Here is a 19799-nt window from a genome sequence, read left to right on the forward strand (position 1 = left end):
TTCTCAATAAGTACATTTTATATTTGTTCAATTTAAATAATGGTTTGTACTTAGCAGAAAGACTTGCAAAACAAATAATTCCTGGTGATATGATATCTATTTACTACACTGACTTACTAATGTGAAATGCAATGCAATCACTTTTGGTTCTGTATTCATTTTTCACACTGTAGCACATTGCGATTATCTGTTCTTGGAATATTTTCTGTGTCCTATTTATCTAGAAGTCAGTCTCTCTCATGTTCTACCCAAAAGAAAAATTTCCTCCGTCTTTATTTTGGACTTCAGGTGTATCTCCTGGCTATATATACACCCAAAGATGGTCATCTCCTTTCTCAACTGGGTTAGAAGTCAGACCCTGATTGGGAAAAATTGATTATGTTTCATTTTGGCAGTGTCTGACTTACTATGAAGTATACAGCTTTACATTTGGTACTTTCTAGATTTTAAAACTGTATTTTTGAAATTCAGATTTTTTAAATATCAAAACGTTCTGCTTGAAGGAGCAATTTTCAATTTTTCAAAATAATTAAGGATTGTGCACACTGCAAACTCGCTGTTACCAGGCACAATGTATACACACACTGAAATAATGGGGTAAGTTTTCATTAGTTCTTCAACTTTCATCTACATCAAGCAATGAGAAACCATTCTTGAAAAGGCTGTCTATGCCCGTAATCTTTCCTAACAACTTGCTTTTTCTAAACTGAGTAAAAAATTCTCATAGCTTTGTGAGGGGCAAACAATATTCTGATTTTAGACATTGTTTACTTTAGAACATATACTTGTATATTTATACAAATCTTTCTCCTATCATGCAAAGGCATGGCAATTTCATAGTGTCAGGTTAAAAATTCCCTCTTTTTAACACACACATCCCAAGGGATTAATTGCAATTTCTCTCTATCATAGGATCATCCATCATAGTTATGACAGCTCTCTGTTAAGCCTGTACTAAATATAGCACTTTTGTTTACTAGATACTAAACTTCTTCTTTCAAACCATAGGTATTCATTGCTTACATGTTTTGATAAAGAAACATTTACATATAGACAGAATACATTAACAAGTTACCTTACATAGTAACCATTTGTCTAGTACGACTTTTTATGTTTTCTAATCCAAGTTTTAAAAATTTGGAGTTATTAGCATAGAATAATAGAAACACAGAGCTGGAGAGGACCTCAAGTGATCACCTAGTCTATCCCCCCGCACTGAGGCAGGACCAAGTATACCTAGATCATCACTGACAGGTGTTCGTCCAATCTGCTCTTAAAAACCTCCAATAACAGGGATTCTGTCACCTCCCCTGGTAAACTATTTCAGTGCTTAACTATCCTTATAGTTACGAAGTCTTTCCTCACATCTAATTTAAATAATCCTTGCTGCAGATTAAGCCGATTACTTCTTGTCGTACCATCAGTGGACACAGAGAACAACAGATCACCATCCTCTTTATAAACAGCCCTCAACATATTTGAAGAATGTTATCAGGTTCCATCTATCCCCATTGATCTTCGTTTCTCAAGATTAAACATGCCCATTTTTAAACCTTTCCTCATAGGTCAGGGTTTCCAAACTTTTTATAATTTTTGTTGCTCTCCTCTGGACTCTCTCAAATTTGGCCATATCTTTCTTCAAATGTGGCACCCAGAATCATGCACAATACTCCAGCTGGGGCCTCACCTGTGCCAAGTAGAGTGGAACAATTATCTCCTATGTTTGACATACAATACTCCTGTTAATTCACACCAGAATAATTGCTTTTTTCTCAGATGCATTATATTGTTGGCTCATTCAATTTCTGATCCACTGTAACCCCCATGTCCTTTTCAGCAGTACTACCACCTAGCCAGTTTGATATTTTCCTTCCTAAGTTAAGTACTTTGCACTTGTCTTTATTGAATTTTGTCTTGCTGATTTCAGACCAATTTTCCAATCTACCAAACTAATTTTGAATTATAATCCTGTCTCTGAAGTGCCTTCAACTCCTCCCATCTTGGGGTCACCTGCAAATTTTATACGCCATTATCCAAGTCATTAATATTGACTGGTGTTGGACGCAGGGCAGAGGCCAGAGAGATCGCACTAGATCCATCCTCCCAGTGTGATAGTGACCCACTGATAGCTACAATGAGTATGGTCTTTCAACTAGTAGTTTCCTCTATACCACATTTCCCTAGTTTGCTTATGAGAATGTCCTGTGGGACTGCATCAAAAGTTTTACTAAAAATCAAGATCATCTACTGCTTCCCTGCTCTCCAGTAGGGAAGTAATCCTGTCAAAGAAGGAAATTAGCTTGGTTTGGCAAGATTTGTTCTTGAGAGATCCATACTGGCTATTACTTATCACCCTGTTATCCTCTAAGTGCTTACAAATTGATTGTTTGATAATTTGTTCCTGTATCTTTCCAGTCTGATTAGGTCTTCTGTGTAATCAAATTATTCACAAATTTGATTTACAGGAAAGATTCTACATGCCCAAGATTTAAAAAGAAAAAACACTGAATTAAAATATTTCATATTCAACAATAAGTTTGTTCTTTATTCAAACAGACTTGGATGAGTTAGCCTTACCTGCAGCCATAACTTGTTATTCACTGCATCCCGCCCTGTAGCAATGCATTGAAATGTAGCATTCTGTCCTGCATTGACCTCTACATCCCCCAGCCTCAAGAAATGTGGAGATTTATCTGTGGAGGTGAAAAAATAAAATTACAAATAGTGCTCACTAATAAAAAAAAATACATTACTTTCTCCCAAAAAATACATATTATGACAACCTTTGGCTACAACTAATCTCATATGAAAGAAAGTGATTTTTGTTTCATTTTAATTCAAGAAAAAGCATTTTTGCTCTTTCCTCCTCTCCCCCAGTGATTCTACTACTGTATGTTGCACATGAGTCATAATAAAATAATTTACAAACTAAAGCAAAGGAGAATAAATGCAAAAATGTGAGAAAGACATCACAAAAATTCTTCCATTGTATTTCCATTGTATTCCACCTGACATACTGTAATCCCTCACAACAAGTAAAACAATTTTGGGGGGAAGTGAGATTTAATTTGTTGTATTCATGATACTGTATTAAGAGTTAATGCAATGTAATTTTGAGCTCTTTCCTCCCTCAGAAGACAAATGTTTTCTGTGCCATTAAATATGGTAACATTCCAATGGCTGATAGAACACAGTTTATACATCTGCACAGACTCAATGAAAGATCTGTGGCAAAACCACCTAACTGAATTATTGAGCTGAAGAAAACTGATGGTCACAATTGAAAGATGCACGTTATAGCTCTCGCACACTTTTTTACCTACATAACCAGTTAAACTGAAGTCTCATTCATGCTTTCTTTAAAAAAAAGCAATTTGAAAAGAGAATGGGATAAGCATCACTAAGCAGACATGGTTTATTTGAATACTGTATCATGTTGATAATCTGCTGTCAAGACTATATTTGACTACCTTTTTCTTTTACCACTTGTTTACCCAGCAGAGCTCTTTTTGAAGCATCTGTTTTTAGGCGAGTCCCTGTAGCTGGCCTTGCTGAAATATAAAAAGGCAAGAGACTCAATAACTCCTTAGGCTGAGTAGGGCTGTAAGCCCTGAGAGTGCAATGCTCTTAGCCTTAGTCGTTTTTAGGTGGGGAAAGAGCATAAAGGGAATTTGAGTTTGCAATCACATCTTTATTATTTGGCATCTCTTAGTGAGCACTGGCTTCAGAAACTTGTGTATCAGTGGAGAAAGTAGTTAAGCTATCAGCCACAGGGATACGCTACAACAAAATAGCACTTTTGAAGGGGACATGTTGGTTGGGCAGGTAAAGTAGAATGGGACAGAATTAACAAGAAAAGTAGCAACAAATCAGAGAACTGCATAGACATGATTTTTTCCCATGTGTATTGGTCCAATGTTTGCTGAGCTATTGCGCCACTGGCCTAGGATTTATTCCAGGATTAGGAGAGCAAGAGTGAAACCTACATTTAAATGCATACAGTCTGTCCCTATTCATAATGGCCTACAATAATTGGAAACCAGAAGATACATAGTTCTCACTCAGGTTTCATACCTTTATTAAGTTGTCTAACAGCCCTCAGACTTAAATACGCTAACCAATTTAAAATTAGCACAAATCAGTATATATACTTTTAATGGAAGAAATTTCAATTTTACTGTCCACATCTATCACTCAAAAAGGCAACCACTGAAGAGTTACACTTTTATTTTCATGCAATGCTTTATTTCTGCTAGACAAAAAGATTTTTACCTAGTGAAATCACTACTGTGCCACCCCAATATTCATTCCTGTAAGCTGTAATAGAAATTCTACAGAAGGAACAAAGAACAGCAATGATCAGGCAATGAAAACTCAGCAGTCTGAGCCAACATTGAGCACATCCTGAAAAGACAGAGAAAAATGCTGCCCTTAATCACGACTTACCACAAGGGTAACTCAGAACCTGGATGTCATCAATGGCAATGTAGCCATTTCTCCCATCTGAGACTTCAGCTTCAAATATTACCTGACAAAAAGAAAGGAAAAAAAAGGTTTACAACACTCATTTCTACAGAATCCACAGTGGAGAGTGCAGGAGATATATGGCACATTGCTTTTTCATTTAAGCTGAACTTTCCACAAGGTTTGATGATTGAATGGAATATTTATTACTTAATGTACTATAGTTCCATGCCATTTGTATATTTGACTTCTTCTAGACTTGCTACTTATGGATACAACACAGAAACATGTTTCTTAACTTGTAATTAATGTTAGTCTGTTTCCATTGGACTAAAGTTTATTTTCAGCACTATACATAGGATTAAACTCTGAAAATACCATTTTAGGTGGGCCAGACATCTCCTTACACACAAGTAAGGAAACTTAATTAATAGGAATTTAAATTCCAGTTGGAGTCATACTCCCCACATATTCCTGAACTCCCCCTGCAGTACAATTCCACAAAAGAAAATTGTTCTCGTGATGTTGCAAGTAGCATTTCCACAGTGGCTTTGACAGGAGTAGGTGCAGTTTGATATTATCATTGTCAGTTCATTCTTCACTCCTGCTACAAAACAGGGAAAGTGTGATGTGCGGGAGCAATAAAGGCACTTCTTCACTACTTCACATCTGCTCCTACTTCCTGTTCCACCCTCCACCAACAGGAGCAGCAAAGAATTTCTGGGCTGCTCCTATACATAGAGATTTTGCCAGAGCCTTGCAAAACCAGACTGTGAAACTGACCAGAGTGTAATTAGTGTATCTACTGCTGCCTTGCCATGGAAAGGCATGTATTTGGCAAATGACACAAAGCGGGGGCGGGGGTGCAAACACTTTGGAAGACAGAGATAAAATTCAAAAGGATCGTGATAAAATGGAGAACTGGGCTATGCACAACAAAACGAAATTCAGTGAAGACAAATGTAAGGTGCTACATTTAGGGAAGAAAAAACAAATGCACAAATACAGAATAGGGGGTAACTGGCTTGGCAGCACCACTGCTGAGAAGGATGTGGGAGTTGTGGTGGATCACAAACTCAACCCGAGTCAACAATATGGTGATGCTGCTGCAAAAAAAGCAAATGCAATTTTAGGCATTAACAGAGGCATAACATGCAAGTCACAGGGGATGACAGTATCGCTCTATTCAGCGCTGGTTAGGCCTCTGCTGAAATACGTGTCCAATTTTGGTCATCAACGTATGGAAAGGATGTAGAGAAACTGGAAAGGATCCAGAGGCAAGTGACAAAGATTATCAAAGGGATGGAATGCAGGCCATATGAGCAAAGGCTGAAGAAACTGGGTATGTTTATTTTCGAAAAGAGACGATTAAGGGGAGAGGTGGGGACATGATAATAATCTTCAAATACCTGACAGGCTGCCATAAAAGAGATGGAAAAAATTTGTTCTCTCTTGCCACAGAGGGAGGACAAGAGGCAATGGGTTCAAATTACAGCACAGCAGATTTAGGACATTGTTCCTGAGATTTAATTTAACAGTAAGAACAGTAGGAGAAAGGAACAGACTGCCTAGGGAGGAAATAAAAACTCCTTCACTGGAGGTTTTCAGAAGGGGGCTGGATGGAGCCATCTGTCTTTGATGGTTTAGACACAACAAATCCTGCATCTTGGCAGGGGATTAGACTAGATGCCCCTTGTGGTCCCTTCTAACCCTATGTTCTATGATACCCCGAGTTATAGGTTATGTGGTAAAAAAGCCCTGTAAACCCTGCACTGCAACCAATTACATGCCTGGTGTAGGAGAGTATGGTTGACCTCCCCTGTGCTAAAGTTTAATAAATGTACTGGCCTGCTGTTTAATTCTATGCATGTATCTGTCCTCATTTCACTGCTGTGACTGCATCAGTACACAAATCTCTCTTTTTAGTACTGACATAATAAAGATGCTTAAAACAATCCCACCAATATGACTTTATACATGTATTAAAGTGTGAGAATGCTGTCATCTTACAGAGGGTTATTGCAGGCAAGCTACGTCAATGAGACAGGATTTGAATTCAGTTTTGATTGTGGTACAGGGGGTGGTGGCCATTCTTTTTTCCTATGGCAGCAAGTTCCACAGCCTTGGTCCCATTTCCCTGGAAGATCTGTCTCTTGTGGACAGGAGAGAGTCATTAATTAGTGTGATATGCTGACCTTCAACAGAAAGTGTTATGGCCTTCCTAACAGGAAAGGTCCATTAATACCTGATGGAGTACTGTGGGACATTAAAGAAGACAAAAGATGTTTGTTCTGCTCTCCCCTCAACCCACCCCCACGTAGACGAGTCATGCAAGTGGATTCTTCCCATCTGCTGAGCTTGCAGCACAAGGCAGGAGAGGTATAAAACCCCCTAACAAGATGGAACCAATTATCTCTATACTGCTTGGACTGGGGGGGGGGGGGGGGAATTTTTCTAGGCATAAGCAAGAGAAACCCAGCTACTTAGCCTGAGTTAGCTCCAAAAGATATAGAGAGCTTCCTTACTAAAGAGGCTTGTATTTCCTTTTGAAACTTTAAGATTGTAACTCATTTATGTACTTAGGTTTACCTGCTTTAACCTTGTAAATATCTCATTTCCTTTTCCTATTTAATAAATTTTCATATAGTTTATTATAGGATTAGCTGCAAGCCCTGTCTTTGGACTGAAATCTAAGGTGCAACGACATCAAGTAAGTGACTGGTCCTGTGGGACTGGAAATAAGCCGGCCAACGGGAGCTGCGGGGCCAGTGGGCCAGTGCCTGCAGGCGGAGGCAGTGTGCAGAGCCACCTGGCCATGCCTCTGCATAGGAGCTGAAGGAGATGTCGCCACTTCTGGAAGCCCCCCGAAGTAAGCATCGCCCAGAGCTCTCACCCCTCCCACACCCAAATTCCTGCTGCTGTTGCTGGGGGGGGGGGCACGCGTGGTGGCCCAAGACTGCTCCAGCAGCAGTCGGCGCGGCTGACATGGGGGCTGCCCGAGCTGCTCAGGCAGCTCCCAGGCCAGCTGCACTGGACACTGCAGAAGTTATGGAGGTCCCGGAAATTCACAGAATCCATGACTCCATGACAGACTCGCAGTCTTATAGATAGTGCTTTGATATTTGATTGGTGCAATCTAAATAGAGAACTCACAACCAATTTAGGGATTGTGCCCTGCTTCGTAATGGTCTGCCCTGAAGTTGGTAGTAACACTATTGAGTAACTGTAGGCAGTGTTACAAAACCCACCTCAAAAAAGGAAAGGTGGAAGAGACAAAAAGTGCATGGGAAAGATTAAAATGAAGAGAGGAAGAAAACTCATAGGGGAAAACAAGAAAAGGCTACAGAACAAAAGGTAGCGGAGCAAGACAAATGCAGAAATTGAGAGGGCTGGGGAGGATAAGGTGAAAGGAAGACCAAAACATTGAATTTACTTACAGAGGAGGAGGAGGAATTTTTATTCAAATCTCAAAATATGAAGGCTACATTTCACACATACAAATAATTAAATCTCTGCCACATGCTACTATATGCTATTTATTTGCACCCAGCAGAGGATAGGGGTGTCCCTAGCCTCTGACTGCCAGAAACTGGGAGTGGACAACAGAAGATGGATCACTCAGTGATTGGCTGTTCTGTTCAGTCCAGTCCCTCTGAAGCACCTGGCATTGGCCACTGTCAGGAGACAGGATACTGGACTAGATGGACCATTGGTCTGACCCAGTATAGCCGTTCTTATGATACAGGGATGTAAAATATTCATATTTCTAGGACTTTATATGGTAAAAGTGCAGCAAAGTTTCTCAACTCCAGGGTTCTTTTAGCACTTTCATTTCATAACATTATAAGTGCCTGATTTTAACACTGGAAAGGGAAGAGAGAAATTATTCATGTTCGAGAAAAAGATTAAGTTGGAAGTTCAAAATGCCGAAAAGCAATCTGTGATAGCTTGTGTGCCCCCGCCCTCCATCCTTTAAAAATAGTCAAGTCTGAGAGCTCCCTGTATCCAAGTTCTGTATCAGAACTTTGAAACGTCTGAGGTTAATATGACTATGAAGTCCAATATAAAACATCAAGGAGTCTGGTGGCACCTTAAAGACTAACCGATTTATTTGGGCATAAGCTTATTGTTGTTTTTGTGGATACAGACTTACACGGCTACCCTGATACTTGACAAGATAAAACATTTTATTCATGCTCTTTTAGGTGATAATACTGGTAGAATCCTACCATTTAGGAATGGATAAGTCCTACTATATAACTGTGTCCACCGCCATGCAAAGACAGAACAGGACTGTCACTGAGATAAAGAATATTACTTTTGTAACAGAAAACTCTTATCACCTTTGCAACCCGAAAACTTAACAATATTGGCTGTGCAACCTTTATTCTGAGCCCTTGTACATATGCATTATGACACAATCTTTTTTTTATTACGATTACATACTATATTTTTCACAGAACTGTCTCATTCAGTGCACAGGATAGGCTGTGATCTGTGGATGAATCAGAGTTGCGTAATGAATGAGGCCATTGTGTGTAGGACCCTTGCTTCATTTGTTACAGAAGTTGGAAGGTGTGTAGTGAAGGAGGAAGGGAATTGCACGAGAGGAGAAAGTACAGTCCCCCAGTTATGACAATTGAATGCTGCACTGAATAATTGGATTCTATCCCTGCCTCTGCCACAGAATTCCATGTGATTTTTTTTTGTTTTGTTTTTAGGGGTGCGGGGGAGGTGGGGGGCAAAACAACAAGATTCAACACTCCAAAATGAGTCAGTGGTAGTTTTTGTAGCAATGCGTATTTCAGGTCTTGGGGCTGGAAAGACACGTGTCATTAGAGTTCCCATTAGAGCAGCTCTTTACAAGCCCAGCTTGGTCCTTCGCCAACGTCTCCTTTTGGAGTTGTACCTGATTTTATTGCCAGTTTTCATGCATATCCACCGTGGGATGGGCCGGTTCTGTTTATGCTTCTTGACAAGGAATCACTTGATCTTGAATGTCTTGTGGAACGACATGGTGCGGAGTGACGAGCCAGTCACCACAATTCCATGTGATGCGAGGTAAGGCACTTAAACCAAACCGTTCACAGGTGGCCCCTAATTGCGTTCCTCATTAACTAGATGCCTGACTTGAGACTCAGAGGCTAAGCACTCATAGCTGCAACTGAAGTCACTGGGAGATCTACTTGGAACGTAGGAATGAAGTGCTGTACAATGCTAAGTACTCTGAAAACTCAGATCCTAGGAGTCTCAAACCGGTGGTCCAAAATTAGTGGACACTTTTGATCTTAATCTCCCTGTGTCTCAGTTCCCCATCTATAAATAGGAAAAACACCACCTCCAATCTCACACGGGTGTTAGGAAAATAAAATCATTAATCTTTATGAAGCAATCAGGTGCCACAATGATGAGTGTCAGAAAAGCCCACAAAGAAGTTAATAATTCTGTCTTTAGAGCAGGGCTTGAATAGTGTTCAATGATAAGGCCTGGGGCCACACATCAAACAATGAGGAGAAAATAAAATATTGAATCGTGGCTCATTAAGAGATGCTCCATCCATTCTGTGCCCTCTGGAAAAGAGAGTATAGCCATGCCTGACTTTTTATTGCTTGACTTTGTCATCTTAACATTCTTTTAATATAGCTTTGCATATGTATTATAAGCAAGCTGTGTGCATACATAGGCATCCGTATGCACGAGCTAATGACTGCATACACCAGGGCTGGAGTGTGAATACTCCTCTGTTTCTACTTTACTGTAATGTAAAAGACTAAGTTTTAAAACAAACATGTTCTTGGCATAGATGCAGTTTCCAATCCAGGTTCCTTTCTTGTATCTTCAGAGCATGGTTCAAAGAGTCAGACATGGCGTAAGACAGAAAGTTATTCACTGGTTTAAAAAAAAAAAGTATTCTGCAATGAGACACATAGGCCCCATGCTGGCAACAAAAGGGTTAATGACAACATGTGGCCCCAAACTGGCCCCACCCCACTAGACTTGCAGTAAGGGCCAGGCACGGGGAAAGGAGTTAAAAGGAGGCGATCTAGCCCAGGTCAGGACTGCCTAGGAGGGAGAGCTGAGTGCGGCTTCTCCTCACATAAAATCTGGGTGCAGCTCAGAGACTGAGGTAGCTTGCCAACTGGATGGGCCCCTGCAGATGATGAGACCCTGAGGAATCAACTGATGCACGGACTGTTTGAAGACAAGCCCTGAATAGAAGGGTGGGATCTTACTGAAGTTTCATCAGACAACCCTGTTTTGGGTTGTAGTTTTCGATTCCTGATCTATTTTGGCCCACAGCACCCAGGAAGGAGTAGGCCTGAAGTGCGCCTTAGCCGGAGAGCCAGAGTACCGCTACCTCAGACCTCACGAGTAGCAGCGGCCTACTGGCAGAAACCTGCAGTTCATGCCCTGCTGGGCCACAAAGGGGTGTCACAGAGCCAAGGTGGACACACATTCAATATCGTTTTAGAGACCTTCCTCGCCTGTTTGGCTGATGTGATATACCTACATGGAAATCTCCCATAATCACGGATAAAATGCCACCAGATAATCTCATTTAGATAACAAGGATACATACCTTAATTACAAAAAAGTGGGTGAAAAAGCATGGGGGGAGAGGGAGGATCTTTCCCTGTCATTTTCATTACGGTGATGCTCATCACTAAGTCTGAAATTTGTATATTTCCTGTCCAGTTAATTCTTCCCTCTCCCCATTACATTTTACCAAAGCCCATACTGGCTCAACAATACTTCTCCAACAGCTTTTCCTCTTTCAATAATGAATTCATTTAAAAGATACAGGATTCATTTGATATCCCATGATGTAGTTATCACTAACAGTAAAACAATTCTGAAAAGCACCTTATCGGTTCTCCTGAGAGCTTTCCCATCGGCAAAATTAAACAACCTCCAATGAACGGTGGTCCCTTGAAATGTGTGTCAGCAAGTTATGCTAAACAATCTGTTCCACCTTGTATTTAGCTGTTATGCTCTAAGTACTTTTCCCAGACCTGAAGAGCTCTGAGTAAACTTGAAAGCTTGTCTCTCTCACCAACAGAAGTTGGTCCAATAAAAGGTATTATCTCACCCACCTTGTCTCTCTAATACAATGGGACTGACACAGCTACAACAACACTAACAGCATATACAAGCTGGGGAAAACTGAAACACAACTTAAGCTGGCCCTCCTGACTCGCCCCTAGACTTTAACTCAGCCCATTTAGAATGTGCTAAAGTCTGAACCGTCTTGTCTACATTAGAATTTCTAGGACACATTAATTAGAACACATTAGCGAATACCTTTAAACCCTACTCAAGAGAAATCTCCAGGGTAACCATAACACAGTCTAAGCCCAACCTAAACTTCTTCCTAGTGTAGATGCAAGGTAACACCCTGTAGCTCAATTTAGCTGGCTGAGTTGTAGTGTAGGATCTTGCCTAGATTAAACCACAATTGTCAAAATCAAGCTAACTGTGTTATTCTGCAGTCCTAGACTAGTGACAGCTATTTTTTGTATTAAAAAAAAAGTGTCCCATTTTAGAAGTCTGATATCTTCTTACCCTGCAGGACTGTAAATTGGAACTTACTATTAAACCATGAAAAGAGGAAATACCAAGCTATCCGAGACTAGCACTTTAATATGAACCCTTACCTCTGACATCATAGTATCATCCCCATGGGAAAAAATCACATACAACATACACATCACATCATTCCCCTGTATAGGAATGTTTACTATTCATGTACAGCTAAGCTCAGAATTAAGACTTTACGTGTGTCATAGTGTGATGGCGAGTAATGTGGTGTGTTCATTGTGTTACAGCAAATGTTTGAGGTGATGGAACTTAGTGTACAGGAGAAAAAGTGGGGAATATAATGTGCAGGGTTAAGGTATATTAAAGGAGGATTCCCCTTAAGGAACAATAACTGGGTTTGTTTGTTCGTTTTGTTTTTCCTTTATGAAAATATCATATATACACATCTATATGTATGTAGTATATAGTAACACACACACACAGAACACTTGGTTACAGCAACAAGTTTTCCTTTCACTGACCTTATTTTCCCCCTTAGGCTCTGCTTTGCATCATTAACAAGAGCTAAAAAGAAATTTCTGAGAGCAGATTCCATGACTGGCAAAGATCTAATTGGCCTTACCACTTCAACAGAGCATTCAACATGAGAAACTTTTCTGTCAAGCTACACACACCCAAAAATGGATTCTTGCTAGCTTAATTGCCAAAACCTTGAACTCATCCACAGGTCAATTCCAATGCTTGGTGCTGAGAACTGAGTTAAAAGACTGTATACAGAAGGGATTATAGTCATGACAGATGACAATATAAAAGCCATCCAGTGCTTCAGCTTGGGAATGGAATTAACTTTGCTTTTCATGCTGTTTTCTCCCCAGTCTATTACCTGAAATCCTGAAGGTGTCTATTCTGATCTAATATTTGCAGCTCCAGCACCATTTTTACACTTTTGGCTAAATAAACTAAATGAAGGGGAAATTCTAGTTAAAGCTGGAATTTAGAGAAAAGGTTGGGGATGGGTGCAGGGGAGAGACTTTTGTCTCTAAAATAACTTTATCCTGGAAACTTTGTGACCAGTTTGTATGAATCTGAATAGGTTAATGATTTTTAAAATATTTAAAGTTTAAAGTTAAAGTAAACCCAGTAAATCCATGAAATTTGTTTGGTTGGAAGATGGGGTCTGTTTGTTCTTTTATTCTACATTTGTAAAAGAACACTTGATCAGCTCCAGATGTACTGGAAACAAAACTGGTTAAAGTTAGAATATACATAGAAACAGGTTTGTTCTCTAGAAAAACAAACATCCCATAGCTAAAAGGCCATAAATGGCAAGATAAACAGTACTTACAAGAATACGAATGCTAGAGACTCCGAACACATCAACATTTTTAATATAATTAAATCTGATGTTTCAGCAGTTTAAAGATTTCAAGTATTAGGATTTTAATTAATAATCTACAACTAAAAGTAAATGTAAACACTTGAAAAATTAAGAGAAATACGTCCAGTAAGAAGTGCAATGAAAACAGCTTGAAATGAGAGAGGTGGGGAGGGATGTCTAAACAAATTTTGTCCTAATATGTAAAAAAAAATGTGTTGACATAATAAAATGCATCTCCCTTGTGACAGTTCCAGATAATTTTGCTGAGCTAATTTAGAAACAATGAAAATATAATTACTTCCATTTGAATGCTTAACTAATGCTGTGAGGCAGGGTTTTCTGCTGACAGGGCCCTAGAGGATTTTCAGTACAGTAAATCAACCACTTGGGTGAAAACTTTGGAATCTAGCCCCTTTACAATCTGCTAGTTAAGAAACACCCTCCTTTCTGTCGGTTTTCACGACTCACTTCTTCAGAGATTTAAAAACTGAAGAGTTCAAAAGCTACCTGCTTGTTAAGTTAGTAATATTGTTATCAAAGGTTTTTAAGGCCCAGCTTGACAAAGCCATGGCAGGGATGATTTAGTTGGGGTTGGTCCTGCTTTGAGCAGGGGACTGGACTAGATGACCTCCTGAGGTCTCTTCCAACCCTAATACTCTATGATTCTATTCTTAAGCTGGTGAGCAAACATTAATAGATATTTCTATCTTCTCATAATCACTCAAGGGAGACCCAGTGCACACACCTTTAATCTTCTCAACAGGTGTTGAAATCTGACACGGGATCATGAAGCTACTACATTTTTCAGATCCAGTTTAAAAATGCTCCTGTGGGATTCCACACTAGAAATGAACACACACATGCTGCTGCTGCTGGACCTCTAAATAGGGCTTAAAAAGTGACTCTGGCAAGAATCACAGAACAATAAAATTGAAGGGCAGAGGTCTCAGGGTGGCAGCAGAGAGTCCCAGCGATGTTCTCAGTATAATACAATAGTAGTTCCCAAACTACAGTCTGTAGAGAGCTCGCTGGTCACATGAGGCTGGCTGGCTCTCCTCCTCCTCTCAGCCACTGAACTGCATTAGAGAGCTAAAACTAGATTCAGTACATTCCTAATATTACTTTTACATGTGAGCAACTGCTGTAGTAGCCACAGGGGTGTTATACAATTGTGAAGAAGAGGTGGTTCATGAGGTTCTCTCTATTAAGATGCTATGAAAAAATTGAGAAAGTTTGCCGTAGGACAGAGTAAAGGAGCTCCATGTTCTACCACCTATTTCTCTGATCCAGGAAGTCACTCTACCCATCATCGCAAAGGTTGCACTCTTTGAAAAGGTTTGCATGAGGCATCACACCATAAAATGGTCACAGCATCATTTGGGTCTCAAGCCGTTAATCACCATCTGGGAGTTCTTAAGCTTTCACACAGGCCCCAACTGCACTGGCTTACTGACTGAAGGAGAAGTTGGAGAAGAAATAGTGAGTTATAAAGGCTCTGTACCCAAGACCTTGGACATGCCACAGGGTGTCTCTAAGGTTGAGAGAGCCTAAAGGCTGAGATTCCAGAACAATGAACAGCTGAAAACATCTTGATCCTTCTCCAGTAAAAATGTCCACAATTTTATTTAGAGGCTAAGTGAAGGATAGAAGTAATAGCAAGTAACACCCATAAAATAAGAACACTTGACATTTTACTTCTTATTGTGATAGAATGAAAATTTGCAGAAGAGATCCAGACACAGTAATATCTGCCAAACTTCTTAAAGAGGCCAGAGGGAGCTAAGCCCTAAGGAGCTTGAGGCTTGGTTCCAGGGTATTTTCTCCACTAACTGAAGAAACTATTTATAATTAAGACCGTTCTGCCTTCACCAATCCTACACACCAGACATTAGATGTTTTTGCTTTTAGCCAAGTTAAAGAAGAATCCCAATTCACGCGAAAAGACCACATCCTCCACCCCTTCAATTCATTTCTACATTTTGCCATCTCTATTTGTAAGTAAAATTCTCAGTTTCTCCAGGAGTTTCACTGAACATATATTCCTTATGCGGGTTTTTAATAGAATTCCAGATGTGTCACTGAGGCTAAGAAATGGGTGCTGAATATAAAACCAGGAAATAAACATGGGGGGAAAGAGGGCCACGGTAGATTGCAAGGTTCACCTTGAATCTTACAATACAAGTACTCAAGTTGTACAAATGAACAACCACCAACCCAAGATTAATGTTATATAACTGAGTCAAAGATAAGCAAATTTAAATAAAAATTACTCTCTTTAGTCCATGCTGGACAAAATAATTAATTGTAAAATTGCTGATTTGCAAATAAAATTTGCAACAGCCATCCAAAGATACAGAACCACCTCCATAACAACAGGAGAGCCTGCTTGCTCTGCAGGTAAGTAAATAACGTGCTTCACAAAGTCCACTTTCTACGCCATTGTCGCAGCTGCTTTCCCCGTCAGACTATTCACTGGAATACCATCCTATTCCTGTTTCAACACAGTTTCTTTGCAGAACATTCAGATGAACTACAACCTGACCTATTCTACCCGTCTTCTGTCTCCACAAATCTGCACATTCACATTTGTGATCCATTTCAGTTTATAAGTCTTCAATGAAATAGAAGTTTACATTGTCTCAACTCCCTCAGAAAGCAGTTAAGGCACAAAACGAGACACAGAGCATTTTGAATGAATGGTGACTCTCCTGAAGGGGCACATTAATCTACAGTGGAGTATAGAACATTGATAACACTAAGCTTAATTAAGAGAAACATCTCCTAACACACAACATTCACTCAGTCAAAGGCCCCGATCTTGGAACGCAACTGAGGAGTGCACAGTAGAACTCAGTGGGAAAGGTGTGTGAGCAGATGGCTTTAAGTTACCTTTGCATTTCCCCAATCCTATCTATTCATCAGGCCTGCTTCATGACATAATTTACAGCACCCTTTTGGTTGCTCTAAATTATGTCATCTGCTAATGGCACTACAGCATCTACAGATCAGGAAGAGGAAAGACTGAGCCACATTCCCTATGCCAGACTTAGAAATAAAGAGTCACATGTGAGCCATTATGCCACCTCTGCACCACCAGAGAACCCCCATATAGTTAGCTATGCACAAAATGGCCTTAACATAAGGGAGATTCCGGGCCTAAATGTGTTGAAATAGTCAAGCAGAGGGAGTGAATTGTATATTTATATTAATGATCAAAAATTTGTCAGACAATGTGAAATTAACCATTTGTCATCAAAAGTAATAGAAAAAATGTGAAATTCAGAATGTCTGCTAGTTCTTGGCTTACTGCGCATTTGTGGGGAAAAGTCTGGGAGACTGGGATGTAATCAAGCAACGGATCTCGCAAAGGTAGGCATGACAGCAGGAGGCAAGCAAGGTGATGCAGATCACAGTACTGATGGGGGAAGAGGAGACAAGAGGAAGGAAACACAGGATGGGGGTGGGGGGACGGACGACCAGCTCTCCCAAATAAAAGAAAACAGGCCAGCTCTTCTTAGGCAGGGCCAGCTTCCCCTAACTCCTAAACTCCTCTGTGTATGTGTGGTTTTTTTAACCCTTCCCTAACACACACACACACACACACCCCACCCCATAGTTTAGTCTGCAAAGCAAATTCCTATTGCACCAGCCTGACGGGGGAGATAACAAAATGAAGGAGAGAAATCTTAGGGACCCAACTCTCCCACAATGACAAAGCCACCTTTTAAAAAACAGAATTATTAACATAACTCCAAGAAGCTAAACATTAGGGGGAAATTCTCTGTTTCTCCACAAATTCTCTGAAACATTCAAAGTACCCTATAATTCATTGTTTTGGTGATGCTGGCCATTAAAATGTATGTTTATGAGCTTTGGTGTTGCCCATGACATTTGCCATTCTGCTCCACAAAAGATGGCACCTTCTTCCATAGGAATAAAAGAAACAGTCAACATGACAATTAGAGAACTAATACTAACTCCAGAAAGACAGGAGTAGTTCAGTGCCTGTCATACTACCGCATGTGATTATATCTGATCACTCTCCCCTCCTCTGAGCTACTTCACAACAACAAAATAAATGCACAACATTTTCAGAAGCTAATTGTACAAAATAGCTATTAAGGAACAAGCAATTATCATTCTTCAGCAGCTCAAGTTATATAATTAAAGGCCAAGCAAAGTACCACAGTTACTTTTTAATTTGAGGCATATATTTTTAATGCCACTATAAAGCTCATTTTCTGATGGAAGGGTTATCAAATGGCAGGAAAAGATTGCATAGATGAAATATCAACCTTTCACCTCAAAGATTGCATTTCAAGTCGATGCCAAACAGATAAGCAAGAGGGGTGTTCTCACCTCTAACCTTCCATAGACAAAATGCCACCACAAAACGAACACAATTGATTGGGCTAATTTGCAATCTGCTCTCAAAGGTCAGCCACCTTCCATTACTGTAAACCAAGTTACTAGGGAACACAAATATAAGAAGATATAAAACTATGTTTACAGATTCCTTCTTTGAACTGTAACAATGTACATTTAAAACAAACATTTTATTAAGCACTCAAGTGCTTCTCATGCCTACAGATGGGATATCTTTGTCACAGTTGATGTCATAAGATTCTATATTACTCTCAATACTTTGAGACTAATCATCATTTACACTAGGAACACTATATACTACGACACAATGTAAAGGGGGGCTTTGATGTGGGAGTAAAATATATTTAGATCCATGTCAAATTCTCATTACAATGTAAAGGGGTCTTGGTGTAAACGACAGTTAGTGAAACCAAGAAAACTGCACTCATTGAGATGCAAAATGCCAGCCGTGAGGATATTTTAGAAACTAGAATCGAATACAACTGTCCAGAAAACAATTCCGTTTTGTGAAAAAAATTCAACTTTTGACATTTGTTTTCATTCCAATGCACAATGTAAAATTTGTGAAGAAGAGATTGTGCCACTCCAGAATATCCAATGGCCTGGTAGTTGAGCACTCACCCTGTGGGAGACCCAGGTTCAGTCCACACTCTCCATTGAGATAAGTGTCCTAACCATCAGGCTATTGGATTTCATTGTGCACTGGAATGAAAACAACTGTCAAAACTTCAATTTTTTTTTTTCATGAAATGGAATAGTTGTTTTCAAGCCAGCCCTATTCACTCCTAGCTTATAAAGTATCCTCATCACAGCTGGCTCTGCCTGATTTGGAGCAGCCATTTGAACCTGGGTCTTCCACATCCCAGGTGAGTGGCCTAACCACCAGGCTATTGGTCTTCCCCTCCCCATATCCTGAACCAGAGAAAACATCCTGACACCATTTTTGTCAAATTCAATCGATGCCTGCAAAACATCCTTGCAGCAAAAGGGCATTTTTGGAGAAAAGTGTTATCTAACATTTTCCAACCAGCTTTAGAAGCAAAGCACTTTCTGTGCTTTGATACCCTAGGCCAGTGTTTCTCAACGATCAGTCCGTGGACCAGCACCGGCACCTGAAATCTCCCTGACACAGTTTAGGAAGACAGCAAGTCAGTCCCTGGTATCAAAAAGGTTGAGAAACACTGCCTTAGGAATGTAGAGTCTGCCAATTTTCAAAGGGTGCAAACCCTACCCCTTTGCAGAAGATTGTCCTCCTTAGCAGGAATAGAAGAATGAAAATGAAAAGAAAAAAAAAAAGGGAAGAGGAGAAAAAAACAAAGAATGTCCAAACTGAACAGAGAATTTAAAATAATTCTTGTTTTTCTTGACATTGCATTTTGTGTCCAGTTATGAGTGTTATATAAATAGAAGTTATTAATACAGCATTGTAATGACAGCTCATCTCAAAATAGTCTCTCATAATAAACTAAACCCACAAAACCTCAAGCTTGTACTGTAAACAAAGATCACCAAATACCACAGAATAAGTAAACTCATTTTATGTACACAGTCATGCACACAATATGTATTTATAATTCTTTCAGAGCATCTTTAAAAGTATGTTCCAAAGTTTCTCTCTATGCATGAGAAGCTATCGTCTATTCAGGTAATTGTTTCTTCTGTTGTCCTTCAATTCTTCATGAGTGTTCAGAGAAAAAAAAAATCACAAGATCCACCGTGTATCCAAAGTTCAACCAGACATACATGTCTTTCAAAAGCTTAGAGGGGACATTTGTACTCCTCTGGGCATGTCCATACTAAGAAAAAAGGTGGTTTCTTATCACATATTAGCTAAAGCATGGTAAAAAAAAAACCACCGTTTTTCTTAATGAAAACACGGCCTTTATGGCATTTCTCAAGAGGTTCTCGTATTTACAAGTACAACCATTAATAAATTATGTTTCAATAATCTGTGTTTTCTAACTCATTCATTCAAAAGGTTTGCCCCCAATAAATTAAAATCCTGCCTCTTTCCACTTTGCAGTAAAACAGG

General features: G+C 39.7%; 1 protein-coding gene and 1 pseudogene across 9 annotated transcripts in view; both read right to left on the minus strand.

The window, feature by feature from the left end:
* Positions 1-19799, minus strand: part of PTPRK (protein tyrosine phosphatase receptor type K) — a 583649-nt gene that overhangs the window by 302417 nt on the left and 261433 nt on the right. For all 9 annotated transcript variants that reach the window (XM_073337267.1, XM_073337266.1, XM_073337264.1 and 6 more), the window contains 2 exons: positions 4447-4528; positions 2578-2693 (listed from right to left, as the gene is read on the minus strand). In XM_073337267.1, the coding sequence (XP_073193368.1) occupies positions 2578-2693; positions 4447-4528 (198 nt within the window). The remainder of the gene's footprint in view (positions 1-2577; positions 2694-4446; positions 4529-19799) is intronic.
* Positions 9297-9480, minus strand: LOC140908241 (large ribosomal subunit protein eL39 pseudogene; annotated as a pseudogene).

This window comes from Lepidochelys kempii, chromosome 3 (assembly GCF_965140265.1).
Source record: "Lepidochelys kempii isolate rLepKem1 chromosome 3, rLepKem1.hap2, whole genome shotgun sequence".
NCBI lineage: Eukaryota > Metazoa > Chordata > Testudines > Cheloniidae > Lepidochelys > Lepidochelys kempii.